Raw genomic sequence first — 26,433 nt, forward strand, 5'->3', positions numbered from 1 at the left:
CCAAATAAGAATGTATTATTTGTTTGTCTAATTCTCAAGGATGATTAGATAGCATTTCTTTGATGTGTCATTCATCCGAGAGATAACATTCTGACAAACGCACAATAAGACATTAGCAAGATCAAATCTCTAGCATCTACAGTATGAATTCTCTCACAGAACATGTATATATATTTCAGTTTTCTTATGGCAAGAAAAATCAATGATGTTTTATTTGATGCAACTCCAGACGAGTTTTTTATACTCGTAGAATCCAAGGCTGCAAGAGGAAAAAACCCTAACACATGGAAAAAAATGTTAAAAATCAACAGATAAGTGAAGCACTCTAATCAATTAAGCATGTCACCTCTTAGATAATGTCCTTTCTTAAATTTAAGGAAAAAAACTGTCCATGTTTTATTACAAATTAAGCCAATCGGTGGGTTTCAAATTATAAAGTAGCAGAAAAAAGGCCGTAACTATTTGATAACTCATTTTGCTGCTAGTATTTGAAGATTCAGAATGACAAATAGATGCATTCTGATTATTGGACTGACTCAGCAACTGGGGCTTCCGATGAAATGGGTTTCTCGGGTTCTTTAGTGGTTTCTTCAGATTTCTCAGCTGTCTCTGCAGACAAATTTCTTATATCAGAAGATGAATCATCTGTCCCAGCTCCCTCTAAAGATTGCTCAGATGTTTCTGCTGATGCTTCAACAGACTTGGCAGCAGGTGGTCCAGCTGAAACTTTGACCATGGCAGGACGCAAAAGCTTCTCTCCAAGTTTGAAACCCCGCCTGAACTCCTCAATTATTATTCCTTCTTCAAACTCTGTTGATGCTTCACGCATAATTGCTTCATGAAGCTGTAGCACCAATATGGAACAGATTAGTAAGAAAAAAATAATAATAAATAAAATTAACCACCAGTCATATTCATCGATCTAGAAAAGTTTCTTCCATATGCTAATAGGACAATCATCCAAAACAAGGTTATAGCTAAAAGGAGATTACAGCACTCAATTAGAGAGAGCTAACCCAAAGAATTGAATAGAAGCTAACATAAGCATTAGATTAGATACCCGGAAAACTTACCTACCAGAGAAACATTCGCTGGATTTGACTTTGTTAGCTCCAATTATCATTTTTATACTAAATATCTAAATTTTTCTACTGTCAACCTTAACTGCTCCTCTATAAGCTTCTATTCTAATGAAGAAGCCATTTCCTGCTCGATTTCAATCAAATTTTGGAAGTGTGAGGAATCAAGAGGAGCTTGCACCTATGTGGAATTTCCAAAGAATGCAAGTTGTAATTAAGCTGGTTCCCAAGCAGGAAGAAGAATGGGAGGAAGTTACTATGCATGAGAGGAAGAAGAAGAATGGGAACATGAAGAAGATATGCAGGAACCTACTGTGGCATTTTCACACATTGCCCCATTGCAAATTGGGATCCCCACTTTTCACTAGCTAGGTTAGGTGTTTTGGTTAATTTAGTGTTAGCTTGGCGGCAGTGTAAATCTTTGACCTTTGAATGAGGAGTTTGCTTGGTTTCGTCATAGTATAGAGATAAGTCAAGGAGTGAATATCGATAGTAAAGTCCAAGATTGCTTGGAATTGCAAGCATCAAATCAAGTTGCATACCTGCCCTAGGTGTTAAGCTACTTGCAATATCCCCTCTAAATTTCGCTCAAAATTGCATGTTCGAGGTTGCAAAGAGTGAAGTTCGTTTGATGTGTAATGCAAAGGTGTAATTTTGTTTGAGGAGTGAGGTTAAGTTTTATGTTGAAAAATACATGACAAGCCCTAGCTTCTGCCTTACATTACATGCCTTCCTAAAAAGGTGCATCTTTTGGGAGAAACAGCCAGCTCAACTCCCTTCAAGTGGTATCAGAGAAAGGTTGCAGGTTTGAATCCTCTTAGGTAACACTGAGGGGGAGATTGTTGGAAAGTGTCCATCGTCTCCCCTCAAAATTCATGACATGGTTTAATAGCCTTCTATGAGATCCTTATCTGGGATGGTAGCTGTTTCCTAAAGAGGTGCATCTTTTGGGAGAAATGGCCAGCTCAACTCCCTTCACTTTTGTTCATGGTACCTCATTAAGCCTTGTTGCCAGGACCCTTCTTTGAGTCTTTAAGCTTTTTCCTTTTTCCTCCCTATGATGCACACAAGAGGGTTGTTGGTGCAAACAAGGTACATTACCTAACTGGTTTCCCTTTTAAGTCATTTCCACACCTAGTTAATTAAGTTTATATAGAACATTTACATTTTGTGTCTCATGTCATATGATTATAACACTTGCCCTATGTTGTCCTAAGTCACACTCTTGCCTATATATGCAAGGCTTCTCTATGTACATTTTTCATGTTCTATACATTGTAATTGTACCATTATTGGCATATAGCATTTTTCATTACTTCTCTCTTGCATGTAAGGTTCTTTGATGTTGCAAAGTGTTCTTGCTCCTATTAGTCCATTTAGTAGCATCAACAAAGCGTTGAGGTCTTAAGAGATCTATATCCTCAATTTTGTCTAGCAAGGATTTCAAGATTTAAGGATGGTTTGTGAAATGTAATCAATGGAGAAAGTGTTTGAGTAGGTGAAGAGGAGCAGTGTTAGGTAAGGCATAAAGAATGAAGTAGAGAGTAGTGATCATGCCATTAGTGCAAGTAACAAGATAGATGCATGTCATGGCCCCGAACTGATAGCAGAGGAACAGCAAACTGGAGAATGAAATGATCTTACACCTGTAAGACTTAACCGTTTCATTACAATCAATTATCTCCTATGGTCAAGAAGATAGCAACCCCGAAGTCATTGGAACTAGTTAAGAGATCAATTCTCTTCCTTGATTTGGTGCGATCTCCTCTAAGGCATGGGTAAGGATTAGTTACAATAATTAACAACATATCGAAGAAGTGGTTTATGTTAATGCATAGATGGCTTCGGTTAGATAAATGATTGAATGAGAGATAAATGAAGTCTCTCATTCAATCATTTATCCTATCGATTATTCAAATGAATATCATCATACCGTCAATTGATAAGCATTCTTTATTTATACATAATTGTTTATTATCATAGAATTCCGATGTGATAATCTATTATATTAGTTGCATTCACCGATTAGCAAATCAGGATAACCATTGCAAAACCGATTTGATGATTATCGGTAAAACTGAACATCAATTAGTATTAATGATTATGCTTGAACCGATTGTTATCGGGGAGATGTAATAAACTCACACCGATTGATATCGGGTGTTAAGGAAAACATTCGAAGCATTAATATAATATGCACCGATCAGTACAACTTCGAATATAATATACACCAATCAATGATTAATGAATATAACCATTAGTTAAGTGATCGGTGTCGGTTAACATAGACACCGATTCACTTCGGTTACCTTGCAATACCAAACGCCATAATTAATACCGATTGGCATATCAGTTAAACATGTTAATATGTTACATAAGTCCCGATTAATATCGGGTTGGCAAATATGTCATATGTTATGTGATCACCGATTAATATCGGGTTGGCAAAATTGTTATGTGTTATGTGATCACCAATTAATATCGGGCTGACAAATATGTTTAACACCGGTTGTTATTATATACCAAAGAGTGCGATCAAGTAGTGTCTTGATCGGTCATGTCCATAAGACATGACCAGTCAAGGCACTGCTTGATCCTCACCTCTCATATATGTATATCATATGGCATTTGAGAAAAAGGACAGAGAAATTATAAAATGCTCCTCTCACCTGCCATACAAAAGTAGACAATCAGATTTATCATATAAGTCGACAATACATATATCAATAAAATATAACTAGAATATATCTTGCATATTGAATTGAGAATTGAACATCATTTACATGGTATCAGAGCCAGGTTAAATCGAACCTGAGGCTGTTCAATTTTGTGGAAAATTCAAACAAGCATATATTCAACATCAAATTCTTCTAATGGGTAGCGCCATCAGATTTGAAGATCCTATCAGATTTGTTGAAGCAATCAGACAACTCCTCGTCTAGGTCGGAACTTCTTTGAGCATGGTGATTTGGATATCCCGATTGCCAATTCTAATGTAATCTGGATATTAAAGAAGATCGACCCTACTCTCAAGGAATCAACTGCAGTTTGCACATTAAGAGCCAAGTTCTTTATGGAATCACTAGGGAGCGATTCTATGTAAATCGAACAAGGCAATAAGGAAGGTTGCAAGTCAAAGTTTGATGGCGGATATGTGTCTCTAACTGTCCATAAAATCACAGGAGTAACCAGTGCACTCTGGATTAACACTTGTTTGCAGTGCCTTGTTATCATCAGACAACAATGACTGTATGATCAATTGTTGGGCATTCCTACCATGAGACAAGATTATCTTGTTAAGTGCCTTTTTGTACAAGGATGGGTTCGAACATGCCGCATGAAGAGGTCTATCACATTCATAGACTAATGATACATAAGTTGATGGATATTATCGCAGGCTGTTTTTGCAAAGGCGATGACATAGTACACACACCCCGTGAACACAGTTACGAATACAATTGCGCTACAAAGATGATAAGAGTATGTAGCGTCAAAATGTGGGAGAGATGGTCTTCCATGTTCCAAGAAGACACTGCAAAGCAATGCAATGTGGAGAGACTTCTCTTCATCTTGTTTTCTCGGCAGGGTCACGCAAATACGTTTCATTTGCTTTTGAGAAGGAACTGAAGTAGACGTTCAAGATGACCGGAAACAGAGACCTTTGGACGATGCAATTACACGTAGACAAGATGCAGTCACAAATGTCTTTATGAAACTAGAACAAATTGGTGTAGTAATTAGAATTAAAAAAAATTGATCAACAACAAAAGTTCAAGGGAGGCGGCAAGATCTCGATCTGACATAGATCCGATGGATTGTCTGTGTATCAAATCACTTAGCAAGTTTTTGTGACTAGTAGTTCCATCTATTGAATTGAGCATTAAGGTTTATCTTTAATGTTGTTTGGTGCTAGCGCCACAACATTGGAAACAATACTCATATATTTGCCAGTCAAAGAGCGACATGAGAAGCGACAGTGTTATTGTAGACAAAACCAATTCGATACTCTCTTTCCATAGCATGTACAGATTTGCAGAGAAGGGTCTTCATTTGAATGCATGGCTGGGAAGATTATTGAGGAAGATCGATGCCACATTGATACTGCTGAGTGTCCTGTACGTGGCATATGGGCTCAACATCTCACAGATCCTGGTTATGTCAGATGAACACAACAACTAAAAGTATGTGTATCAAAGAGCAACCATCAAATGAGAACTAAATCTTCAAGTGCAATAAATCAGGAATGAACAATTGTTGGATTGCGAGGAAGACTAATAAACAAAGAGATAAGTAATCCATGTTTGATTAATGGTCATGAATTTCATATGCTGTTATTAATTCATGCAATTACATTATGCGTGTTATTTGTGAATCAAACATTGTCAATAGGTGTCCACACACGACAAGCTGCATTTGAATATCTTGTTTCAATTTCTTCAACGTACTATGAGAAACTTGCCCCTTACATGCAGGACTTCTTTGGAATCACAACAAAAGCAGTTAAAAGTGATGAAGAGCTTGTTGCTCTTTAGGCTATAGAGTTTTGATGTACTATTTGTGATGAAGAATTCAAGAAGAATATGGAGGGGACTTTAGTGGAGATTCTGAGATTTCGCATTTCCATCTATAAACAAATATTTGCCTGCAGAAGTGCAACAGTCCATGAGGAAGCAATGTTGACCATAGGGGCTCTTGTTTATGCTACTAGTGGTGAATTTGCTAAGTACATACCAGAGTTCTATAACTCATGTTTTGCAGGTGATCTTTCGAGATAAAGAAAGGACAGACCAATAAGCATAAGAGATTTCATTCAAGGGAGAAAGAACTCGATGCTTGCAGTCATAGGACTGAGTTGATGGCAGTAAGTATTTATCGAAGAAGAAGAACCCATACAGTTTGTCCTTGCAATCTGGTTCTTCGAAGAGGAGGTCAGATGGTTGATATCAGATTCAGAGGGAGTCTAACATTTCATCAGAAGCAACCTTAGACAAGGAGGTCAGAAGGTTGATATCAGGTTCAGAGGGAGCCACACCATCATGAAGATATGCTTAATGCATTCTTCTCTGTGAGAGAGAAGTTTGAGGAGAAAGCCCTTGTTAATACACTCTTCTCTGGGAGGGAGAAGTTTGAGGAGAAGGCCCTTGTTCCACCCTCTGGGAGTAGTCATGGTGAACGTCATGATGAGATGAAAACATCACGTTGAGCAACTCTGTGATGGGCACTTGTGCTCATATGCATTCTCATACATGGGAATAACCATGATGGATGTCATCATGTTGAGTACCGTGATGAATCGTGTTCCACCCTCTAGGAGTAGCCATGGTGGATGTCATTTCATGACTATATTATTAACAAGGATTCCTCCCTAGCTAAGAGGGAGTGTTGATGTTGTAGTGGCCACCCTTGTGAAGAGACAGATGGTGTCATTGAGGACTGACCCCTTGTGAAAGGGTGCCTCCCTCATATATATATAGAAGATGCAAACTCATTTTCTGATCCATTTAATTCATGTGAAGAGCAATTTATATATTAGTTAGAACAGATCAATCCTGTGAAGAAGGCCAATCAGATTTTGTGAAATTTGCTTCAAGGAGTGAAGCACCATATATTGGGCCCGTATCTTGCATTATTGCTAGACATATTTGATATATAAAGAAGACATTTTATGCTGGGTGTTTCTCCCTCAAGTAGGAGGGTTTTCCCTTGGAGATCAAACTGCAGATATTTTGACCAAACCTCCTTCAGAGTGAAGGTTGATCACTTCAGAAAAGTTTTAGGTATGATAGAAAGGTAATTTGCTTTGTAATTTGTATTTGCATATCAATAAGATGTTTAATGTGTAAACTTCTTTGTCATGATAGCACATTTTTGGATTTTAGCCCCTGGGTTCATATCTAAGAGGTGACGATCTCTCAAGATAATGAACACTTGTATGGAGACATTATAAGGTGACGATCTTATAATGTCCAAACCAGTTATCATGGTGGATCTCTGGTGGATCATGGATGAAGCCATGATTATGTTGTGGTAAAACATTCATATGAAGTGTTAGTGCACATACCACAACTTGGATAAGATGAGAATTTAAATCTCTCATATGATTATCCTTAAGTATTGCATGTTTAGGCAATACTGATATCACGTGCTTAGGTGATATCCTGTCATCACAAGATTGACGTGATGGACATTTGTATCATGTGTCTAGGTGATACTTCATATCATGTGATTAGGCGATATGACATTTGTATAAGGTGTTTATGCACATACCACAACTTGGATAAGATGAGAATTTATGATTATCCTTAAGGATTGCGTGTTTAGGCAATACTGATATCACATGCTTAGGTGATATCCTGTCATCACAAGATTTACGTGATGGACATTTGTATCACGTGTTTAGGTTATATCATGTGATTAGGTGATATAATCTTCTAGAGTGTTAGATTGAGTGGAGAATGCTAACTATGATTTGAATTGTGATGCTTGAATTTATTGTTTACTTTTATCTTACCTAGCTAAGAGGGAGTGTTAATGCATAGATAGCTTCGGTAAGATAAATGATTGAATGAGAGATAAATCGATTATTCAAATGAATATCATCATGCCCTCAATTGATAAGCATTCTTTATTTATACATAATTGTTTATTATCATAGAATTCCGATGTGATAATCTATTATATTAGTTGCATTCACCGATTAGCAAATCAGGATAACCATTGCAAAACCGATTTGATGATTATCGGTAAAACTGAACATCAATCAGTATTAATGAATATGCTTGAACCAATTGTTATCGGGGAGATGTAATAAACTCACACCGATTGATATCGGGTGTTAAGGAAAACATTCGAAGCATTAATATAATATGCACCGATCCGTACAACTTTGAATATAATATACACCGATCAATGATTAATGAATATAACCATTAGTTAAGTGATCGGTGTCAGTTAACATAGACACCGATTCACTTCGGTTACCTTGCAATACCAAACACCATAATTAATACCGATTGGCATATCGGTTAAACATGTTAATATGTTACGTAAGTCCCGATTAATATCGGGTTGGCAAATATGTCATATGTTATGTGATCACCGATTAATATCGGGTTGGCAAAAATGTTGTGTGTTATGTGATCACCGATTAATATCGAGCTGACAAATATGTTCAACACCGGTTGATATTATATACCAAAGGGTGCGATCAAGTAGTGTCTTGATCGGTCATGTCCATAAGACATGACCGGTCAAGGCACTGCTTGATCCTCACCTCTCATATATGTATATCATATGGCATTTGAGAAAAAGGACATAGAAATTATAAAATGCTCCTCTCACCTGCCATACAAAAGTAGACAATCAGATTTATCATATAAGTAGACAATACATATATCAATAAAATATAACGAGAATATATCTTGCATATTGAATTGAGAATTGAACATCATTTACAGTTTAGACATACAGTTGGTTAAAGGACACATCTCTTCCCAAAGACCACCATCGTAAGGGAAGTCATAACTCTTGACACCCGATGGAAAAGTATAAAGCAACAACACCTTGCGCTCAAGGAGGGGCATCAAAGAAGCAATCATCAAGCATTTGATCTAAGAACAGTTGCAGAACTCATAAAACATATATTACCAGCAGCATTTATAATTATCTAACAGTGTGATATGAAGTATAATGCATAATGATTTGGCTGAAATGTTACTGATCTTTCATTTGATAAGATACAGAATAATGCATAAATAACATATTAATACTGTTATATCTAATTCTTTGTGTATTATTGTTCTTGCTATGATTTTGCATAATAGACTAGTTATTAAGATTGGCTTAAATTTCTCATCCAAATGATCATCCCATTGTGGAGGGGAGATATTGCATATGAGGAAGTGTTGATGTGTCTTTTGTACACGACCAAACATAGAATAAAATACCTAAAGGTACCTTATCCTCTCTTGAACAAAGTTTGCCAACTGCTGAAGATCTCGCCGAAGGATCAGTCAGAGTAACTCCAAGGTTCTGATATGTAGGTTCTCTACGTGTGGATAAGCTCTTTGCGGTACGATGTGATTTTGCTGGAATCACAAGGGGACTTACTTTCGACAACCTGAACGTCTGATTTACTTTGGATATTACTGGAACATGGAATTTCACCGGCCCTTGATTTTGAAAAAAAAAAAAAAGGATAAGGGTTGGAACGGGATCTATTTCTAACACTAAGAACGTAAGAGCAATGAATGACCTTTGATGAAATTCTAACTAAGTCTTGCTTTGACATCCTAGGATCATCTCCACAAGATTAGTGCGATCTTCTGAGGAAAGCTTTATAATGTTTAGATCACCGCTACAAGCATGGACACCGTCAGGTTGATGCATATCAATGAAGAAGCGATAATTGAAGTTAAGCTTAAGCTAAATGATTCCAGTTGACTACACAAGGCAAGTCTGCAATCAACAAACTGCTAGTCGTATGGATATACAAATTTCATTGTTGATCATACAAATTTCTTCCATTCATCTAATAACATGAAATCAAATTTGAGAAGTATAAAGACCATGCAAATTGTTGAGTCGACACATAAAATTCACCATTTCTTCAATGAAGTTTACAAGTCTTTTGCAACAATGTCTTGGCAACAATCTTTGCCTTCTCTTTCTACTCTACTCTAACTATTTCCTATTCTTTTACTACTAACTATTCTCTATTAACCCTTACAAATGAGAAGCCAAGGCTTTATATAGAGAACCTTTTACAAACGGACAGCTCTGATTGACTTAGAATCAATGGCTAGGATTACAAGATAGAAACCCTAATTAGGGTTTGTTATAACAAATTCCTTAGCGAATGAAAATTACATTGCAGGAGTGAAGACCAATAGGAAGCAGGAGTAGGTACATCGAAGTTTGTGCCACCTCTGAGAAATTAGATACCTTGAATCTGGTCATGCTGAGGTGGACCAATCCGACCGGAGGAATGATGACTGGGATGCCACCTTGCCTAATGCTTGTGACTTGGTTGATCCTCCTCTGTCTTTGATATGATGAATGATGTACTTCCTTTGCTTGACCAGGCTTCCTTATTGTCAAGTCTTCCTTCTCTAGTAGCATATCTCGCCTTGAAGTGCTGGCAAAGCCTTTCTTCTCTGTCATCATGTGGTTTCTTCATGTGGTAGAATGAGGTCTTGAGGCTAGCTTGCAACTCCTCGAACACTTGAATTCCTCCAACGCTTCAAAACACCTTGAGTCCTCCTTTATGCATCTGGAACGTCTTTGATGGTGATGGGCTTAGAATAGGTCTTCCTTGTCCTGGCCTGATTTTCTTCCACCTGCAAAACAAACCAAAAGATGATTAAGTACATATGATATATTTATCTCACATAGCATTTTCTACCTTAAATCATCAACAAAAAGGCATTAGAATGAAATTCGCTCAAGATCCTCCCCAAGGACAGGCCCTATAAGAATTTCGCTCAGGACCCTTTGGAAGGGTCAGGAGCGAAATTTGCATTTTAGCTCAAATTTCATCATCTCCTTGCCTTGAACTTCTCTTGACCTTTGAATCACTTTCTCCTCAAGACATCATTAATTTGACCTCCAAAAAAAACAAAAAAGAGGATTTCGCTTTGGACCTTGGCCAAGGATAGGACCTATAAGGAATTTCGCTCTGGACCCTTTGGAAGGGTCAGGAGCAAAATTTGCATTCTAGGACAAAATCTATCATTTCCTTACTCCAAATTGCCTCCCAAGACAAGCACATGCTAGCCTTCTCTCCACCAAGGCGAAGGGTCCTGAGCGAAATTTGCATTTTAGCTCAAATTTCATCATCTCCTTGCCTTGAACTTCTCTTGACCTTTGAATCACTTTCTCCTGAAGACATCATTAATTTGACCTCCAAAAAAAACAAAAAAGAGGATTTCGCTTTGGACCTTGGCCAAGGATAGGACCTATAAGGAATTTCGCTCTGGACCCTTTGGAAGGGTCAGGAGCAAAATTTGCATTCTAGGACAAAATCTATCATTTCCTTACTCCAAATTGCCTCCCAAGACAAGCACATGCTAGCCTTCTCTCCACCAAGGCCTAGGAATCCATCTCTTAATCTCAATCATGGGCAAACTAGGTGATTTTGGGAATTTCGCTCTGGACCCTCTGGAAGGGTCAGGAGCGAAATCCACATTCTAGGCTTAACTCTTCATCTTTTCAACTCCAATCTTCCTTGCAAGGCAAAAATACACCACTCTACTTGCACCTACGCCATAGGAACCACTGTCTTGACCTCATCCAAGAAGAAAATAGGAGTTTCCAAGAATTTCGCTCTAGACCCTTTAGAAGGTTCAGGAGCAAAATTTCTATTTTAGGCTAAAATCCTTCACATTTTCACTTTGAGTCACTCCCTAAGGCAAAAACATGTCAATCCACCTTCCAACATGCCTTAGAAACTAAGAACTTGGCCAAAACAAGGAAGAAAATGAGGTCTATGGGGATTTTCGCTCTGGACCCTTTGGAAGGGTCAGGATCAAAATCCACATTCTCGGTTGATTTTCCACTTCCTTCATCCAATTCTCCTTCAAACTTGATCAAATTCAAGCTCCTTTCTCCACATTTAAGTGAATCCACCATCAAACTAGCTTAAGACAAGGTCGTTTTCATCATTTTAGGCAAGATAGGGGGTCAAACTGAGGATTTCGCTCTAGACCTAGGCCAAGGACAGGACCTATAGGGAATTTCGCTCTGGACCCTTTGAAAGGGTCAAGAGCAAAATTTTCCTTTTGGGTTGATTTCTACCACTTCATCCCCTCAAGCCTCTTCTCAAAGGCAAATATGCATCAAAGCCTCCTCAACCATGCCTCAAAAATCCAAAACTTGGCCATATCAAAGAGCAAAATAGAGGAAAAGTGAATTTCGCTTTGGACCCTTTGGAAGGGTCAGGAGCGAAATTCTCATTTTAGGCTCATTTTCACCTTTTTTCTCCCTTTTTTGGCTTGGATATAACTTATTAGGCCTCTCCTGATCATCCTCCAGTCCAAGTCAGCATTCACTTCAAGGTTTTGTGAAGAAAAAAGGGTCTCATATGAATTTCGCTCTGGACATTTTGGAAGGGTCAAGAGCGAAATTCTTGTCTTGGTCAAAAACCCTTCACTCTTACACATTTCTTCACTCCAAATAAGTGTTTTGCCCTCAATAATGCCTAGGAATGAGTTAGTTCTAAGTTTGGATCAAAGTAGAATGTCCTATAGAGGAATTCGCTCTGGACAATTTGGAAGGGTCAGGAGTGAAATTGAAATTCGCTTTGGACCCTTTGGAAGGGTCAGGAGCGAAATTTGACATTTTGGTCTCTCCGTCAGGATTCATATATGGAATATAACATTTAAGTATAAGTGACATTTCTTTTCACTTATACTTTAACTTATATTCCATATATACTGTCAGGATGTTTGAGAGTGGTTTCGGACCTCCACGAGTTTTTGGAGGATCCTTCAATTTTCCAAACTTAGTCAAATTTCAAGATCAGGATGACATTCCAGACAGCGCCAAATTTCAGGACATTTGAAGATCAGGATGACATTCCAGACTTCATCACTCACCAACTTGACCTAACTCAAACCTTCAAAGAGGATATTCACTCACCAAGCTTCATTGACCTCCTGAAACTCAAACAAGACACTATTAGCAACAAGAGCAAAACTAGGCCTAAGGGAAACTTTCAAAGAAACCCTAACCTGGAGCACTTGCCAACTCCCCCTGGCTCAAGCAGAGCCTGCCATCCTAGTGATCCCCCTGGCGACACTCAAAATGCAAAGGCTAACAGACAAAACCCTAAAAACCCTAGAAAGCAAACCCCAGAAAGCAAAAAAAGTAGGGGTCCCCATTTGCAATGGGGCGATGTGTGAATACGTCACAACAGGAAGGCAAGTAGCTAGGAAGCCATTCCAATAGAGACACCCCAAGTGGAACAGGGAGACCAAATGATGGTGGTCATTTCGTGCTCCTAGGCTGGATGGAACAGCTCGAGGCGCCTTGTATGATCTCCCAATTGGTGCTCCATAATAACAATGAGTTGTTTAGGTAGAACCTTAAAGGAATCTCCTATGTGCATTCAGAATATTATAGTGATCAGAATTCTATTTGTGACATTGTTGGATTATATGTTTATTTATCTTTTGATGACAATCTACTTTTCTCAGCATCATCCAAACTTCATAAGGGAATTTTAGGGCAAAACTAAGTAAAGTCTTAATAGGGGACATTACATTGCATATGACAATTTGGACTAAATCTATAAGTTAGAAGACTTAGCTGCATTGAATTTAGTTAAATTGATCCTTGAAAGGGATGGGCAATTATGGGCAATTCTCTCTAGGTAAAGATAAAAGTAAAAATAACTTATGCTTTTAGCTATGGTTGAAGCTAACTTATGGGTAAGAGCCAAAGATAACAACCAAGTAGCATGAATGTGTTAGCTATGATTGAAACTAACTTATGGGTAAGAGCCAGAGATGACAATATAGTAGCATGAACTCTGCACTCACTGGTACAATCTTCACCAATGCAAATCTCTGGCAGTAACTATGCAGTGGCTATCAATCAGTAGTTCGCAATACAAATTGCTCAAAGAAAAGAATAGCATGGACGAGCAAAGATATAAAGTAGATTGGGTTGACAGACTGCAAAGTTTGGAAATGAACTAGCTTTTGTGTTTGACATTCTGCAAGTCACTCACTCTAAGGTAAAATTGCCTCAAACAAAGAGTGAATTCACAACTCCTAAAAATTTTGTGGAGGGCCTGGTTAAAACATATTTGAGAGAATTTGGAGCCAAGTGTGGTGGTTTCAGACATAGTTAATCTATCAAATAAACAAACAAAAATTACATAAATACTCCAGAGCTTATTATTGGGACAAGCATAAGCAGTAAAACACAAGATGTAACTTCATGTGATAACATAGGCACAGATTATCAAAACTATGTTTCCAAATTTCAACATTTTAGAGGAGAAGCTTACCGTAGGGTCAAAGCGATGACCAACAGTTTCAACAATGGAGACACCCAAAGCTCTCATGATTTGAACAAACTGTTTATATATACTCTGGTAGCTGTTGTCAATCTTCTCCTCTCCTTCTGTTTCTATCTTGATTTGCATTTTAGCTCTTTCAAAACTGTCTACCATGGGCAATAGACTCTCAATAACTTCCCCTTTGATTTCTGATGCAAAAGAAAGTCGTTCTCTCTCTGATCTTTTTCTGAAATTGGCAAAGTCTGCATTCAAACGAAGAAATCTATCCTTATAAGCTAATAGCTCTTCACTTGAGGATGCTACTTGTTTCAACAAAGCATCCCTCTCATTTTCAATAGAGTGAAGCTGATTTTCTATATCTGCAATTCTGTTTTCATCATTAACAGCAATAGCTTCTTTGTAGGAGTGCAGCAATGCTTGTATAGCTGACCTAGGTGCTTGGTCAACATCTGCACCATCTGAGATTTCACTGCCACCTTCTTCAACTTCATCATCAATACTTTCCACTCCAGTTGGCTGTCCAAAAAGTACGCAAGTCAGATTCTAATTAAAAAATCAAACTCCTACTAACCCCAAAAAGCTTATGCACATTTCCACTGATTTAGGTATAGTGAAATGTTACCCTGATTGCATTAATCAAACACAGCCCTCTTCTACATGACTACCAATAACCAAACAGTCTCTTCTGAAGTAAAAGTAAACTTGCTGATTTGATATTGCTTTACTTTATAAGTATCGTAGCATACCAATTCTTATGACACTTCTATTTTGACATTGTATGATAAAAATTTCAATATTTTATAGGAATGTGCTTTGCCTGAAAGTCATCTGAGAATAGTATTTGAAGACACTTTAATTATATAAATGGAATCCCAAGTGCAAGAGACCTATTAGGTGATGGAGCAACAATGTGTCATGAGCTGTTGTGTCCTTGCCAGCTTATTTTGTGAAAATGCAGAAGAGCAGTAAATCTAATTAAACAAAGGAATGAACTCTAACGCTTTGGAATTAATATTGGATTGTACTAACAAAAGAAATAAATGAGAGAGTAGTCTACATAATTATGTACGAAAGCCTATGCATTTTTTACAGGATATCATTTGAAACCAATGTTACCTAGGGGCATCCCCAACCCTTTTTAACGTGTTCCTGTTCCACAACATCCTGGGGACGGGGGTATGCGTCAGAGATGTCCTTAAGCCATCCCCAAATTTTTAAAAATGCCGGGAACTCAAGGACTGCGGTGAGTTGTTGAGGGGATGGCTAGGGGACGAATGGTCGTCCCCTTTTCCAATGTGATTTAAAAATAATAGTGTTTATGAAGGTGGATGATTGACTGATTTTTTATATCAACACTTCAAAGACTGTTAAAAAAAAAAATTGTAGCAAATAAACTTACAATACCAACCTGTGGTTTAGAATTGGAGCAGTATAGGCTGAAAATGTACTAAGAACCTATATGCAGCAGTCTGTACTGTTATAACACCTATAATATTTTGATCCCAAACTAAACTGAAGGTTCCTATGGCAGTAAACTTCTGGTACAACAATATTACTCCCTTTAAATGCAACAAATCCACCCATAAGCAGCTATATGGATCTATTGGTTAACTGTTAACCAAAAGGAATTGATCTGAAACTTAAAATGGTACTGCTCTTAAAACTGCTGATATGAAGCTACAAGTCTGTGAATAATTTCTACCTCTCCCTACACAGTAACCTACAGCTGGGTGCCTTGGAAAACTTGGACAAACATTAAAACCAAGTATATAAATCTGAATGTGAATGGGATTTGATCTGATTGTAATTTTATACCCCTTGGAATATCTCGTACTGAAATTTGTTTGTATTTCCCCCAATGATAATTACACAAAGCGCACTAAAACAATTGTTTGACAAAACATCTATCAACTTCAAGCATCATTTTACAAGGTATGATGAATATAAAGTAACCAGATTGCTAATTTGTTTGCTTGGTTTCACTTAGGTTCGGCAGTAGTTTCAAAGTCTCCAGCTTTAGAATGAGAAGGGTTTGGTATTGTCAAGTCTTGAGGTTGATTAAAGGACGAAATTGTGAAAGAAAGACTTGTGTAGAAGTGAACGTCAAAGGTGAAAATCATGAGGTTCTGATTGGGAGAAGTGACAACACAAAACTTGAAGTTTGAAGGTGAAGAAATATGAATGAGAATGGATGAAGTTGTAAAGAGAATGTGAAATAATGAATGAACATTTGAGTGAAAATCCAATTTTGCAACGGAAATGATCCTTGTTCCAAATTGAAAATCCAACTTCTTGCAAAGAATGTCCAAAAGGGAACGAAATTCCTTATACTTCATCCATAACAAGGTTGAATTCCATCCAGCTTGTGAAAGGTTGTTCCTAGCACCTTTGAACTCCCTACAAACATGAAATGCAAAAGGTGAATGAAATTTCAATAAGGGAGTGAGAAATTCTTGAAGGATTGATTCGTACAAAGTTTTCACAAAATCATGAAAATTTGTCCTTCACAAATGAAAGAATGGAGAGGGACAATGAAAGGTTTGAGAAAGAAGAAATGGGAAATTCCAGAATAAAATTGCTCTAAATTGACAAGGAATTTCAAGATTGTTTGATGATTTGTTCATAAGTATGATGGATTTTCCCTAAAAATTGGTAACTTTGTCATTTGCATAAGTGAAATTCTGCCCAACGCTACTAAATTTGTTCCAAGCATTAGAGAATTTCCGCCAGGAACAATGTGAATTTTGTTCCAGAACAAGTCACATTTCTGCCCAAAAGTTCTTGCACAAGGAGAAACTCCGCCCAAAATTAGAAAAAAAAAGGTGAAATCAAATCACCAAGGCTGGCCTAAAATGAATAATGAATAAGTCCTTTTATAATCTCCAAATTCAATTTCAAAATGCAAAAATCCATGAGGAGGAGACCAACTTGAAATGGAGGTGATTGGGAGGTTGTAAAACAAAATAAAATCCTTACTTAGCCGACCCCCTTGCCAAGGAAAGGTCCTTGCTACGTGGAGCACCTATAAAGGTGAGAAACGTTTGATCATTTCTACATCAACACAAAGCAAATTAAAAGCAAAGCAAGCCTAATTAAGAGCAGAAGTCAGTGAATAAGGACCAGATAAGAGCGAATTCCAGCAGAAAACTCAAGGAATTTACATGCAGACCTGAGTAAATTTCCTCACCAAATTGAGCATTTCCAGATTTGAAACATCATTTCCAGAAAAAATCCAATTGAAAGTGTTATTTCCAGATTATTGGAAGGGTTTGTGAAGCATTTTTTTGTGAATTAATGATGTTGTTTTAGGATAAAGATTGTTTCACAACTTTCCCTTGAAGCATGATTGTCATGGAATTTCTTTTGAAAGTTCTTCAAAGTTGAGTTAGGAATGCAAGGTTTTGAACTTTCATTTTCTTATCATAAATTTATTGCATTTCACTTAAGGAATTCCAGATTTGACATAGGATTTCATTCACAACTTTTTCAGGTGATGCAAGGAAGATGACGAAGAACGATGGAAAAGGATGTCTCAACAACACAAGGGAAGTCAAGGTCCAAGATATCCAAGGAGGATGGCAAAAGATGAAGATGGAAATGCAAAAGAAAGGACAAGGAAAACATTTTGAGGAACCTAAGTTGAATTGAAGAAGAACACTTCAAGAAGCGTGCAAGCTGAGGAAACTGCAATTTTCGCTCTTGAGCAGATAGTTTCAGAAGAGTTAATCAAAGTTAGAAACTCATCCGGTGGAGATATAAAGAATGGTAATGTATCTGATAAAGATGATGAAATTTGGGAATATGAGTCAGCCTGATCAATCAAAAAAAAAATCGGATGATGTTGAGTATCAAGAGACATTGTTGGAGACTAAGTTGCCGGTTATGGCAAAAAATTTTAAAAGGGTTTTGGGTTCGTTAGTACAAAAACATGTAAATTATATATATATGCAGCCTATAAGCATGAATTAAGATTAGCATGTCACATAGCATCATATAAACAACAAAACCAACATAAACTTGTAATCATAGCATCATGATCATACCATAATAGCATCATATACATCAAGTTTAATATCAAAATGACAAAATATTCAAGTATCATTGTTTCAACTTTCAACAATTTAAAGTTTAATCATCAAATGGATTGTCTAATTCATCATCCTCATTCTCCTCCTCATCATTGACATTGACATTAGATGAACCAATGCCAATGCCACTTGCACTTGCACTATAAGTTTGCTCGCTATCCGAGTCATCAAGTGCTAATGCAACAAGTTGAGAAGCAGAAGCATCCAAATCAGTATGCTCTGGCTCTATATCCCACATCTTTGTTTCCCCTTGGTTGTAGTAACGTCGTTTGTGTGAAAGAAGACGTAGGTTGGAATGCACATATACTAAATTCTCTGCTCATTTTGATAGCAACTTATTGCGCTTTACTAAGTGGATGAAAGAGTATGTGCTCCAATTTATTTCTGAAGCAGATGAACTAGCAACCTATGAAGACAAAGTAAACAATTAAAGTTATACATTTATTAAAATTACTAGCAACCTATGAAAACAAAGTAAACTATAAATAAACTTGTGATAAATTTTAATTAATTAAACTTGTGATAAAACTTTGACAGGGAGGGGTTGTAGATTTTGGAAGCATGTGCCATGGAAGTGCCACCAACTATGAGCATCCTTCTTGGATCTATGACGAAGAGCATCAACACTTAGACCAATTCCATTTGCAAATTCTATGAACTCATTTGTAACAATATCTCGCAAATCATCATCAGGATAGAGTCTAAGGAACGCTACCTTGTACCCATTAGATACTTCTAGATCTCTCCATGGTAGAATCCTTCCTGGTTTATCAAGAAATGGATTGCTATAGTACTTTGGTGTCAAGGCATAGGCAAGAAGATGCAAAGCAGTGGTCATCTTATTCCACCTTTCTACAACGATTGCTTCCACTTCTTTGAAGAATTTCTCCTCAGGCTCATTCTCTCTTGCATTTCTACAACAAATGGACTACCAGTCGATAATATGAACTATTATGCTCTTTACCACATCCTTGGCATCTCCAACAGAATAGCGGTCTTATAATGTCAACATACTTCCATAGGGGAGAATTTGGATCATTTCTTTGTTTTGATTGTTCATTTGTGCCAATGGAGGAAGAGGTAGATGTCATTCTAGTTCCTATGGCAAGAAACAATATGAACATATTCAAAATAAAAAAACAAACACAAAATAATGAAAAACAATTAATGTTTCATGTTTGACAATTTGTGAAACAAAAATAGTTGAAAAAAATGTTTAAAAACCTACCTCTTGCAGCTAATGGGACCTTGCAAATGTGTGGAAATGATGCTGCAACACTTGTTGAAGCTTCAAAAATTAATCTTCAACTCCTATTTGATTTTGGAAGCCAAAATTTGTTCACCCTTCCTTCAACTTGCTAGCAAAAAACTTTTGCTTGCAACACAAATGAGGAGAAATGAGCCAAGTTTATGTTTTAAAAGTCACTTTTAGGGTTTTATTTTCATTTCTTAAGAGGCCGATTTCAAAAAAAAAATGTGTTTTGGGTCTGTCGGTTGCTTGGGTTCGACCTGTGTCCGCCTTGGTCCACCCGGGTTTGACCTAGGTCCGCCTAAGTTTGTTTTGGCTCGGACCCGACCTGTGGAAAACGGACCCTGTCCAAACCACAATTAGACCGAACCAGGACCAGGTGGGTAGGGGGCCAAACGTGGTAACCTAGGTTAGAGATGCAAAGACTTCTTTATGATGATATAGAAGAAGAAATGGAAGTGTAGAAGGCATTAAATGCAATATTTCAACATTTTTCTCATTGGTCCTTTCTCTAAAAGGATACCTATTCAAAGACTTCTAAATTTCTCATTGGATGGCATTAAATGTAAGTGGTGGTAGGTATACCTACCCCCACCTTAGGGTTTGATTATTTAATCTTGGTTGTTGATTAGGATCAATCTAGCCCCTTGATTTGTAAAAGGGGGAGATTAGAAATTGTTGCCAAGACTAAAAAGAGGGAGTGATGGAGAAAGATGGAGAGATAGGGATAGAACGAGGGAGAACGAGGGAGAGAAAGAGGGAGAGATAGGGATAGAAAGGAGAGATAGAATAGACATAACTTGTAAAATATAAAGGGGGTGAGAGAGAGGGAGATATGGAAGGAGAAAGAAAGAGGGAGATGGAGAAATGGAGATAGAAAGAGGGTAACAATGAAAGAGAGGGAGATAGAGAGACAAAAAGATAAATATATAGGAAGTGATATATAGAGAGGTAGAGAGGGATATAGACAGAGTAGAAGAGATGAAGGGAAACGTGTATAAGAGAGAGAGAGAGAGAGAGAGAGAGAGAGAGAGAGTGCGTGTCTATGTGAGTGAGAGAGATAGAGAAATAGATAGGGAGGGAGAAATACGTAATGTGTGTGAGTGAGAGAGATGGAAATAAATATAGAGGGAGAAAGATATATAAATAGATAGAGAGGGGGAGAAGGGAGAGGATACAAAAGTAGAGATATAAAAGAGGGAGTGATAGGGAGAGAGGTAGAGAGGGGAGAGAGAGAGAGAGAGAGAGAGAGAGAGAGAGAGAGAGAAGAGAGATGTAGTGGGAAGGATGGAGGGGGAAGAGAGATGTAGGGAGGTAAGGAAACATAGATAGGGAAGAGAGATAGCAATGGAGATAATAATCAAATGGCATGCTACCCTATGCATAAGTCACCAAGGACACATGCTATCCTTAAATTATTGGCATGAAATGAGTAATCAAAAGTTAGTTTATCTCTATCTCTTGCTCTTTATCTTTAATCTTTTAATTTAGGTTTTAAATTGAAATTTAATTTATTATATAAATTCAAATATAATTATTATGCAATAAAAAAAAATTAATAAGAAAAAATTATAAATTAATTAATTCTAATCTCTTTTAATTGTTATTCATAATTCTATGCAAAGACATCAATAATTAAAATAAAATTTTAACTTGATGAAAACTAATCCTCAAAAGAAGAAGAATTAGAATAAATAAATTAAAAAAATAGAATATCTAATACAAGAAGATAAAATAAAAGATATTCTTATCAAAAGAAAACAGTAATAAAAGAAATATTTTTAATTCAAAATATAATTTTCAACAATAATCAGATTTTTAATAAGACAGATTTATGAATGATATTAATTTTGAAAAAAAAATTATTACTTTTAATTTGATAAAAGATATAAATAATTAGAATAAATTTTAAACTACATAAAAATAATAATCCTTGAAAGAAAAAGATAAAGAATTAGAATAAAGCTAATTGTTTCTTTTTTAATAATTTTTCTCTTTCTTTTTAAGAAACTTAAAAAACAAGATAGAATATCCTAATATTAAAGGAAATAATATTAAAAGATTTTTTACCAAAAGAAAATAATAATAAAAAAGATATTTTTTCTTTTACTTCTAAATAATAATATTAAAATATATATTTTCAATTTAGTTATCCAAAAAGATTTCTTTTTTAAAAAAAATATAAATGTAATCATACGGTTGAGATTAATTCTATAGTTTTGCATCCTTCTCCTCAATTTTGAGCCATTGATTTCAATAAGTGGATGGTCCGTTTCACTTGTTCGATATGATGCAATAAATTATCTCTTAATCCACTTTCTTCTCTTATGCACTGGGTATTTGTGGGTATGTGATAGACAATGTAAAGGGGGATGGCTTTTGGAACCCAAGACATAACAAAAATAAAAACAATTAATAAATGATTTGCAATGAGCATTTAATGATTTTTGCCTTCTAGAAGCAAATTGATTCTCCCCACGCAAGTATAAGTACAAATGTTTTATCCCACGTTGGTTGTGTGGTGAAAGTTCATGGTGAAAGCAAGTTTAAAAGGGAGTGGCCAGCAATATAATATTATTATATTTGCCAAGTGTGTGCTTACTTGCTTACTTAGACGATTTTTTCCTCCAGCTGACGAATTTTGGCAAAGTGTCAAATTGACACATTGGGCTGAATATTGTTTCCATTGATCATTTTTTCTCATTTCCAGCCTAGGGCAATTTTGTTTGGCTGCCATTGGAGTGATTTACTTGCAGATTTTTCAGACTTAGCAATTTTTCTAAGGGTGGCGTCATTTTTGGAAGGTGGCGATTTTGTTTTGGGTAGGATTTTACCTCCATTTTTTGGTGATTACTCTCCTTGGGTGGTGACGCCATTGCGGGGTGTGATGTCCCCTTTTTGTTGACATCAGATATTCAATGGGATTAGCCTATTACTGACCCTCGTAAGCTAATAAAATTGAATAGAGGGTCCTTTGAGGGGTGCAGCTTCTCCAGTGGTCAGAATTTTGTAGGTTTGGCTTTCATTCGGCTTCATTTGGACTCTGTATGCATTACTTACTATTTATAGTAAGTTAGAGATGTTAGAGATGGACCCCTACCATTTTTAGTAAAGGAGTATGGTCGTATGCAGCTTCATCATGTCAGCTCCCAGTTCAGACGACGTTCAAAAAGGATGAGTAATAATGGAGATATTAATGTTTATTTAGTTTAAATAAACATTAATGGTTTTGAGCTTATATTATTAAGTTATAATATAAACTTAATATTATAACTTAAGTGAGGGTCGAGGTATCATAAGTTGGGCCCATTGGAATTAATTAACTAGACTCTCAAATCAAGGTAATTATTAAATGATAAAGTGCATCTAATTTTATTATCATTTAATGAGCAAAGGAGAAATCGAACTTGTGAGGGAAATATATATATTGTCTTGAAGAACTCGAACCTCATGGTGAATTATGCATTTTGATACTTGAAGAATTTTGGAGAGGAAGAAGCCAAGGGTTTCAAATTTCCAGGCCATTGGAGAACGTGATACTCTTCAATGTTGCAGCTGTTGTGAAGTGGTGAAATATCCACTGAATTGTGGCATTTGGGAGAGCTTCATCCAGGAGTTCTATTTGTGCTTAAAGTTGGAGAATTTTATCAACAATTTGAAAGGGTTTAAAGATTGATCAATTAGAGACTTGTGGCTTCTACTTGGCAACCATTAAAGAGCAGATTGCAGGCTTTTATCAACTAGTACAATACCCGTGAATAGTAAATCGCTACAGTACTAATGCATTTTAGAAGAGCTAATCTACAGAAATTCAAAGGGGTTTGAAGAGCGATTTTCAGATTGCTGGAGGCTACATTTATTGTTGTTAGTACCACTCATTGGCACGTGGGAATTACATGTATGTATGACAAGTGTTTGTGTTAATGACACTTTGTTGTAAGTGCATTTTGGTCTCTTAGAATGCATGCCAAATGTTCGTAGAAATGTCTAATAGCTGTAGATGCATATTTCATATGATTTCAATCACACACTGTCATTGAAAGGTTAGTGGTAGGTGTTACATTGCATTCTTATTTACTTTCAGACTTTGATATATGACATTTTAAGTTCAATGAATGCATATTATCATCTCATAAATCAGAATATCAAAAAGAAACCACAATCAGCAAATACAAAAGTTTCATGACAATTGTTTGACAATATTCCTTGAGCATATAAATCAGAAATTTTCAATCAGATTTGGCAAGGGATATTACACTGGGAGATTGCTGGTTATCGTTCTCAGACCTGATTTACTCCATTTTCAAACTTGTGTGACCCCCATTACTGGCTGGAACTTCATTTTCAGAATTAATTTTTTGTTGCCCAGCCAATTCCGACCTAGGCGATTTGCATTTGGAGGAATTTTGTGGAGTTTTGTGTGCATTTTCAGGCCATTTACATGCTGGTACAGATCTGAAACTCCATTGATAAGGGGCTGTCTTCAGAAAATCATCATTTCCAGCCACTTGTCAACCTAGGCAATTTCACTTGGGAAGCATTTTGCTTCATTCCGGGGCCATTTTCCGAGTTTATCTTCATTCTTAAGGGTGTTGGTAAGTCTGAAAAGTCACTTTCATACTTGTCTTCAAACTTAACTCTCATGTCCAGCCCTACATACATGCTAAGATTTACCCATGTTTGCCTTGAGAAATTTATTGTCATCATATATTTTGCATTTTGAGTGATTGCAACATGATTTTAAAGACTAATTTACACAGTTGCAGGTTGTCTTCAAACTTTTGGCAGCCATTGTTGACTTCGGAAGGGTGTCCTCAAACATTTTTCGTGTGAAAGTTATCCTTTCACACTTTTCCGTAGTCATCTCTTGATCCGGTATACTCCTTTGCAATCTATTTTTGGTAAATTCCCTTAGTGTAACGAGGTGTCTTCAGACTTTCTTAAGTCTGAAAATGATTAATTTTATGAGCTTTCATGAGGGTCTTGTACCCTAATTTTATGTATTTACCAAGGTTACCAGGAGACGGGGGGGTACTTGGAGACGGCAAATTACTTTTTTAATATAAATTTATAATTTTCAGTAAATATCATAACATAGAATTTTGAAAACAAGAATAGTGGAAAAGTTTAACAAATCAATATTAACTTTCAAGTTTAAATACACATATGTCAAATGTCATTGTGTCAAAAAGATTGAAAAGTTCAAAACTCACACTACATACTTGCATATTTGAAATTTCATATTTGTTAGCAGCATCATTACAAATTGAAATTCAAAAACATTGATAGTTTGATGCTGATACACAAATGAAAAAACAAAAATCAGAAATCTATCATCTACTCTACTATGTCTGGATCATCCATATGAAGGTCCTCAGCTAGGATGGTCTCCAGATACTCATCACTCTCTAACTCAGGTTCCTCTGATGGTAGTAGAACTGGGGGCAATTCAATAAGGCCATCTGGTTCAACCGCTTCATCCCCCATGGTTGCAGTTCCACCTTGGCAAACGTACCATAAATGGCTTGTGTGTGATGATGGTTACATATGAACATCTGTATTTTTCTGCCCTTTTCTATGAGGTCTGAAACCCATTGGAACTTGCCAATATCTTTGAGTGCATTGTTCAACGAATGCACACAACAAGGTGTCCAAAATATATGCTTGTACTTGTTTTGCACCATCATACCTGCTGCTTTACAAACAGGGGCAGCATCGGTAATAACTTGGACTACATGTAATGCCCCCACCTCCTCAATGTTGTCACATAGCTGGTTATGAAGAAAATATGCATTCTTTTCTTGCCCTGAACAGTCTATTGCCTTCAAAAAATAAGGCCCTTTGCTACATGTCACCGTGACATTAAGTAATGGACGATTTCTAGCATTTGTCCACCCATTCATCACTATACTGCAACCTTTTGTAGACCACACTCTCTTCATTGGTGCAGTTTGTTGCTCTAATCGAATTTTTTCTTTGTCAATTAGAGTTGTGCCGAGCTTTTTAGATCCAGGTGGTTTATACCCAGCTGGTCCATTCTTGATAGATTGTACCATCTCTACATATAAAGGTGAGTGAGCAGCATTAAACGGTATTCCATTTGCATAAAAGAAGTGTGCAATTGCTGCATCAATTGCTTCTCGACCTTGCACATCAAATAGCCTTCCAATGGGGTTTGAGATGCTAGTATGTGGTCTCTTGTGAGACTCAGACTGTGCTCCTACAACACTAGAAGACACATCTACCTCTGGCTCTCTAGTTGCTCCTGTGGTTGAAGAATGAGAGGAGCTCACATTGTAAACTTTCCCATCAGCCCTTTCTTGCTCCCTCACAGCATCATATCGTTCTGACTCATTTGTACAAACTTCGACACCATGTCCTGGTTGGTGAAGGAAATGAGCCTTCACCCGCGTGTAGGTACCTTTCCATCCCAATGGACAAAGTTTACATTTGATGGTGGTTGTCCCCCCTGTTCCTTTTGGCCCTGGAACACGGTCAACATACTTCCACAAGGGGTACAAGCCTTGTTTCCCACCCCTGACATTCTGCAATCTGCAAAACAAAATGAAAATTCAAAAACTATAACTAGTTTTATGTTTTTTTGCACATTGGTTTTGGAATTCCAAATTAGATTATTTTGAGTTTTTTGCAAAATGCCACAAATATATACCTTCTTATTTTATGAGGTTGTATATCACTGTTAAATTTGCAAATTTAACACTGATATACAGTTTGATATCAATGTTAAATTTGCATCATTGTATATAGTTAACTATTAAATTTACAAATTTAACACTAATATATAGTTTTTTTATGCATCAAAAAATTTTAAAAACTAAAAGTTTACAAACTATATTATTATTTTTATTATTTCAATTTGTTTAGTATAATAAATTATAAAACTATTTAAATTTGCAAACTATAATTATTAATAATTAATAAGACTCTGTAAATTTTTTAAATTTGTTTAGTATTACTATTAAATATAAAAAC

The 26,433-nt window shown here is 36.5% G+C and overlaps 1 protein-coding gene across 1 annotated transcript in view; it reads right to left on the reverse strand.

Annotated features, from left to right (window-relative positions):
- Window positions 1-326: 326 nt before the first annotated feature.
- LOC131071896 (uncharacterized) overlaps window positions 327-26,433 on the reverse strand; it is a 75,685-nt gene continuing 49,578 nt past the window's right edge. The window contains exons 2-3 of the mRNA XM_058007864.2: window positions 14,092-14,619; window positions 327-844 (exon numbers count right to left, since the gene is read on the reverse strand). Coding sequence (XP_057863847.1) covers window positions 524-844; window positions 14,092-14,619 — 849 coding nt within the window. The 3' untranslated portion in view covers window positions 327-523. The remainder of the gene's footprint in view (window positions 845-14,091; window positions 14,620-26,433) is intronic.

This window comes from Cryptomeria japonica, chromosome 10 (assembly GCF_030272615.1).
Source record: "Cryptomeria japonica chromosome 10, Sugi_1.0, whole genome shotgun sequence".
Lineage (NCBI taxonomy): Eukaryota > Viridiplantae > Streptophyta > Pinopsida > Cupressales > Cupressaceae > Cryptomeria > Cryptomeria japonica.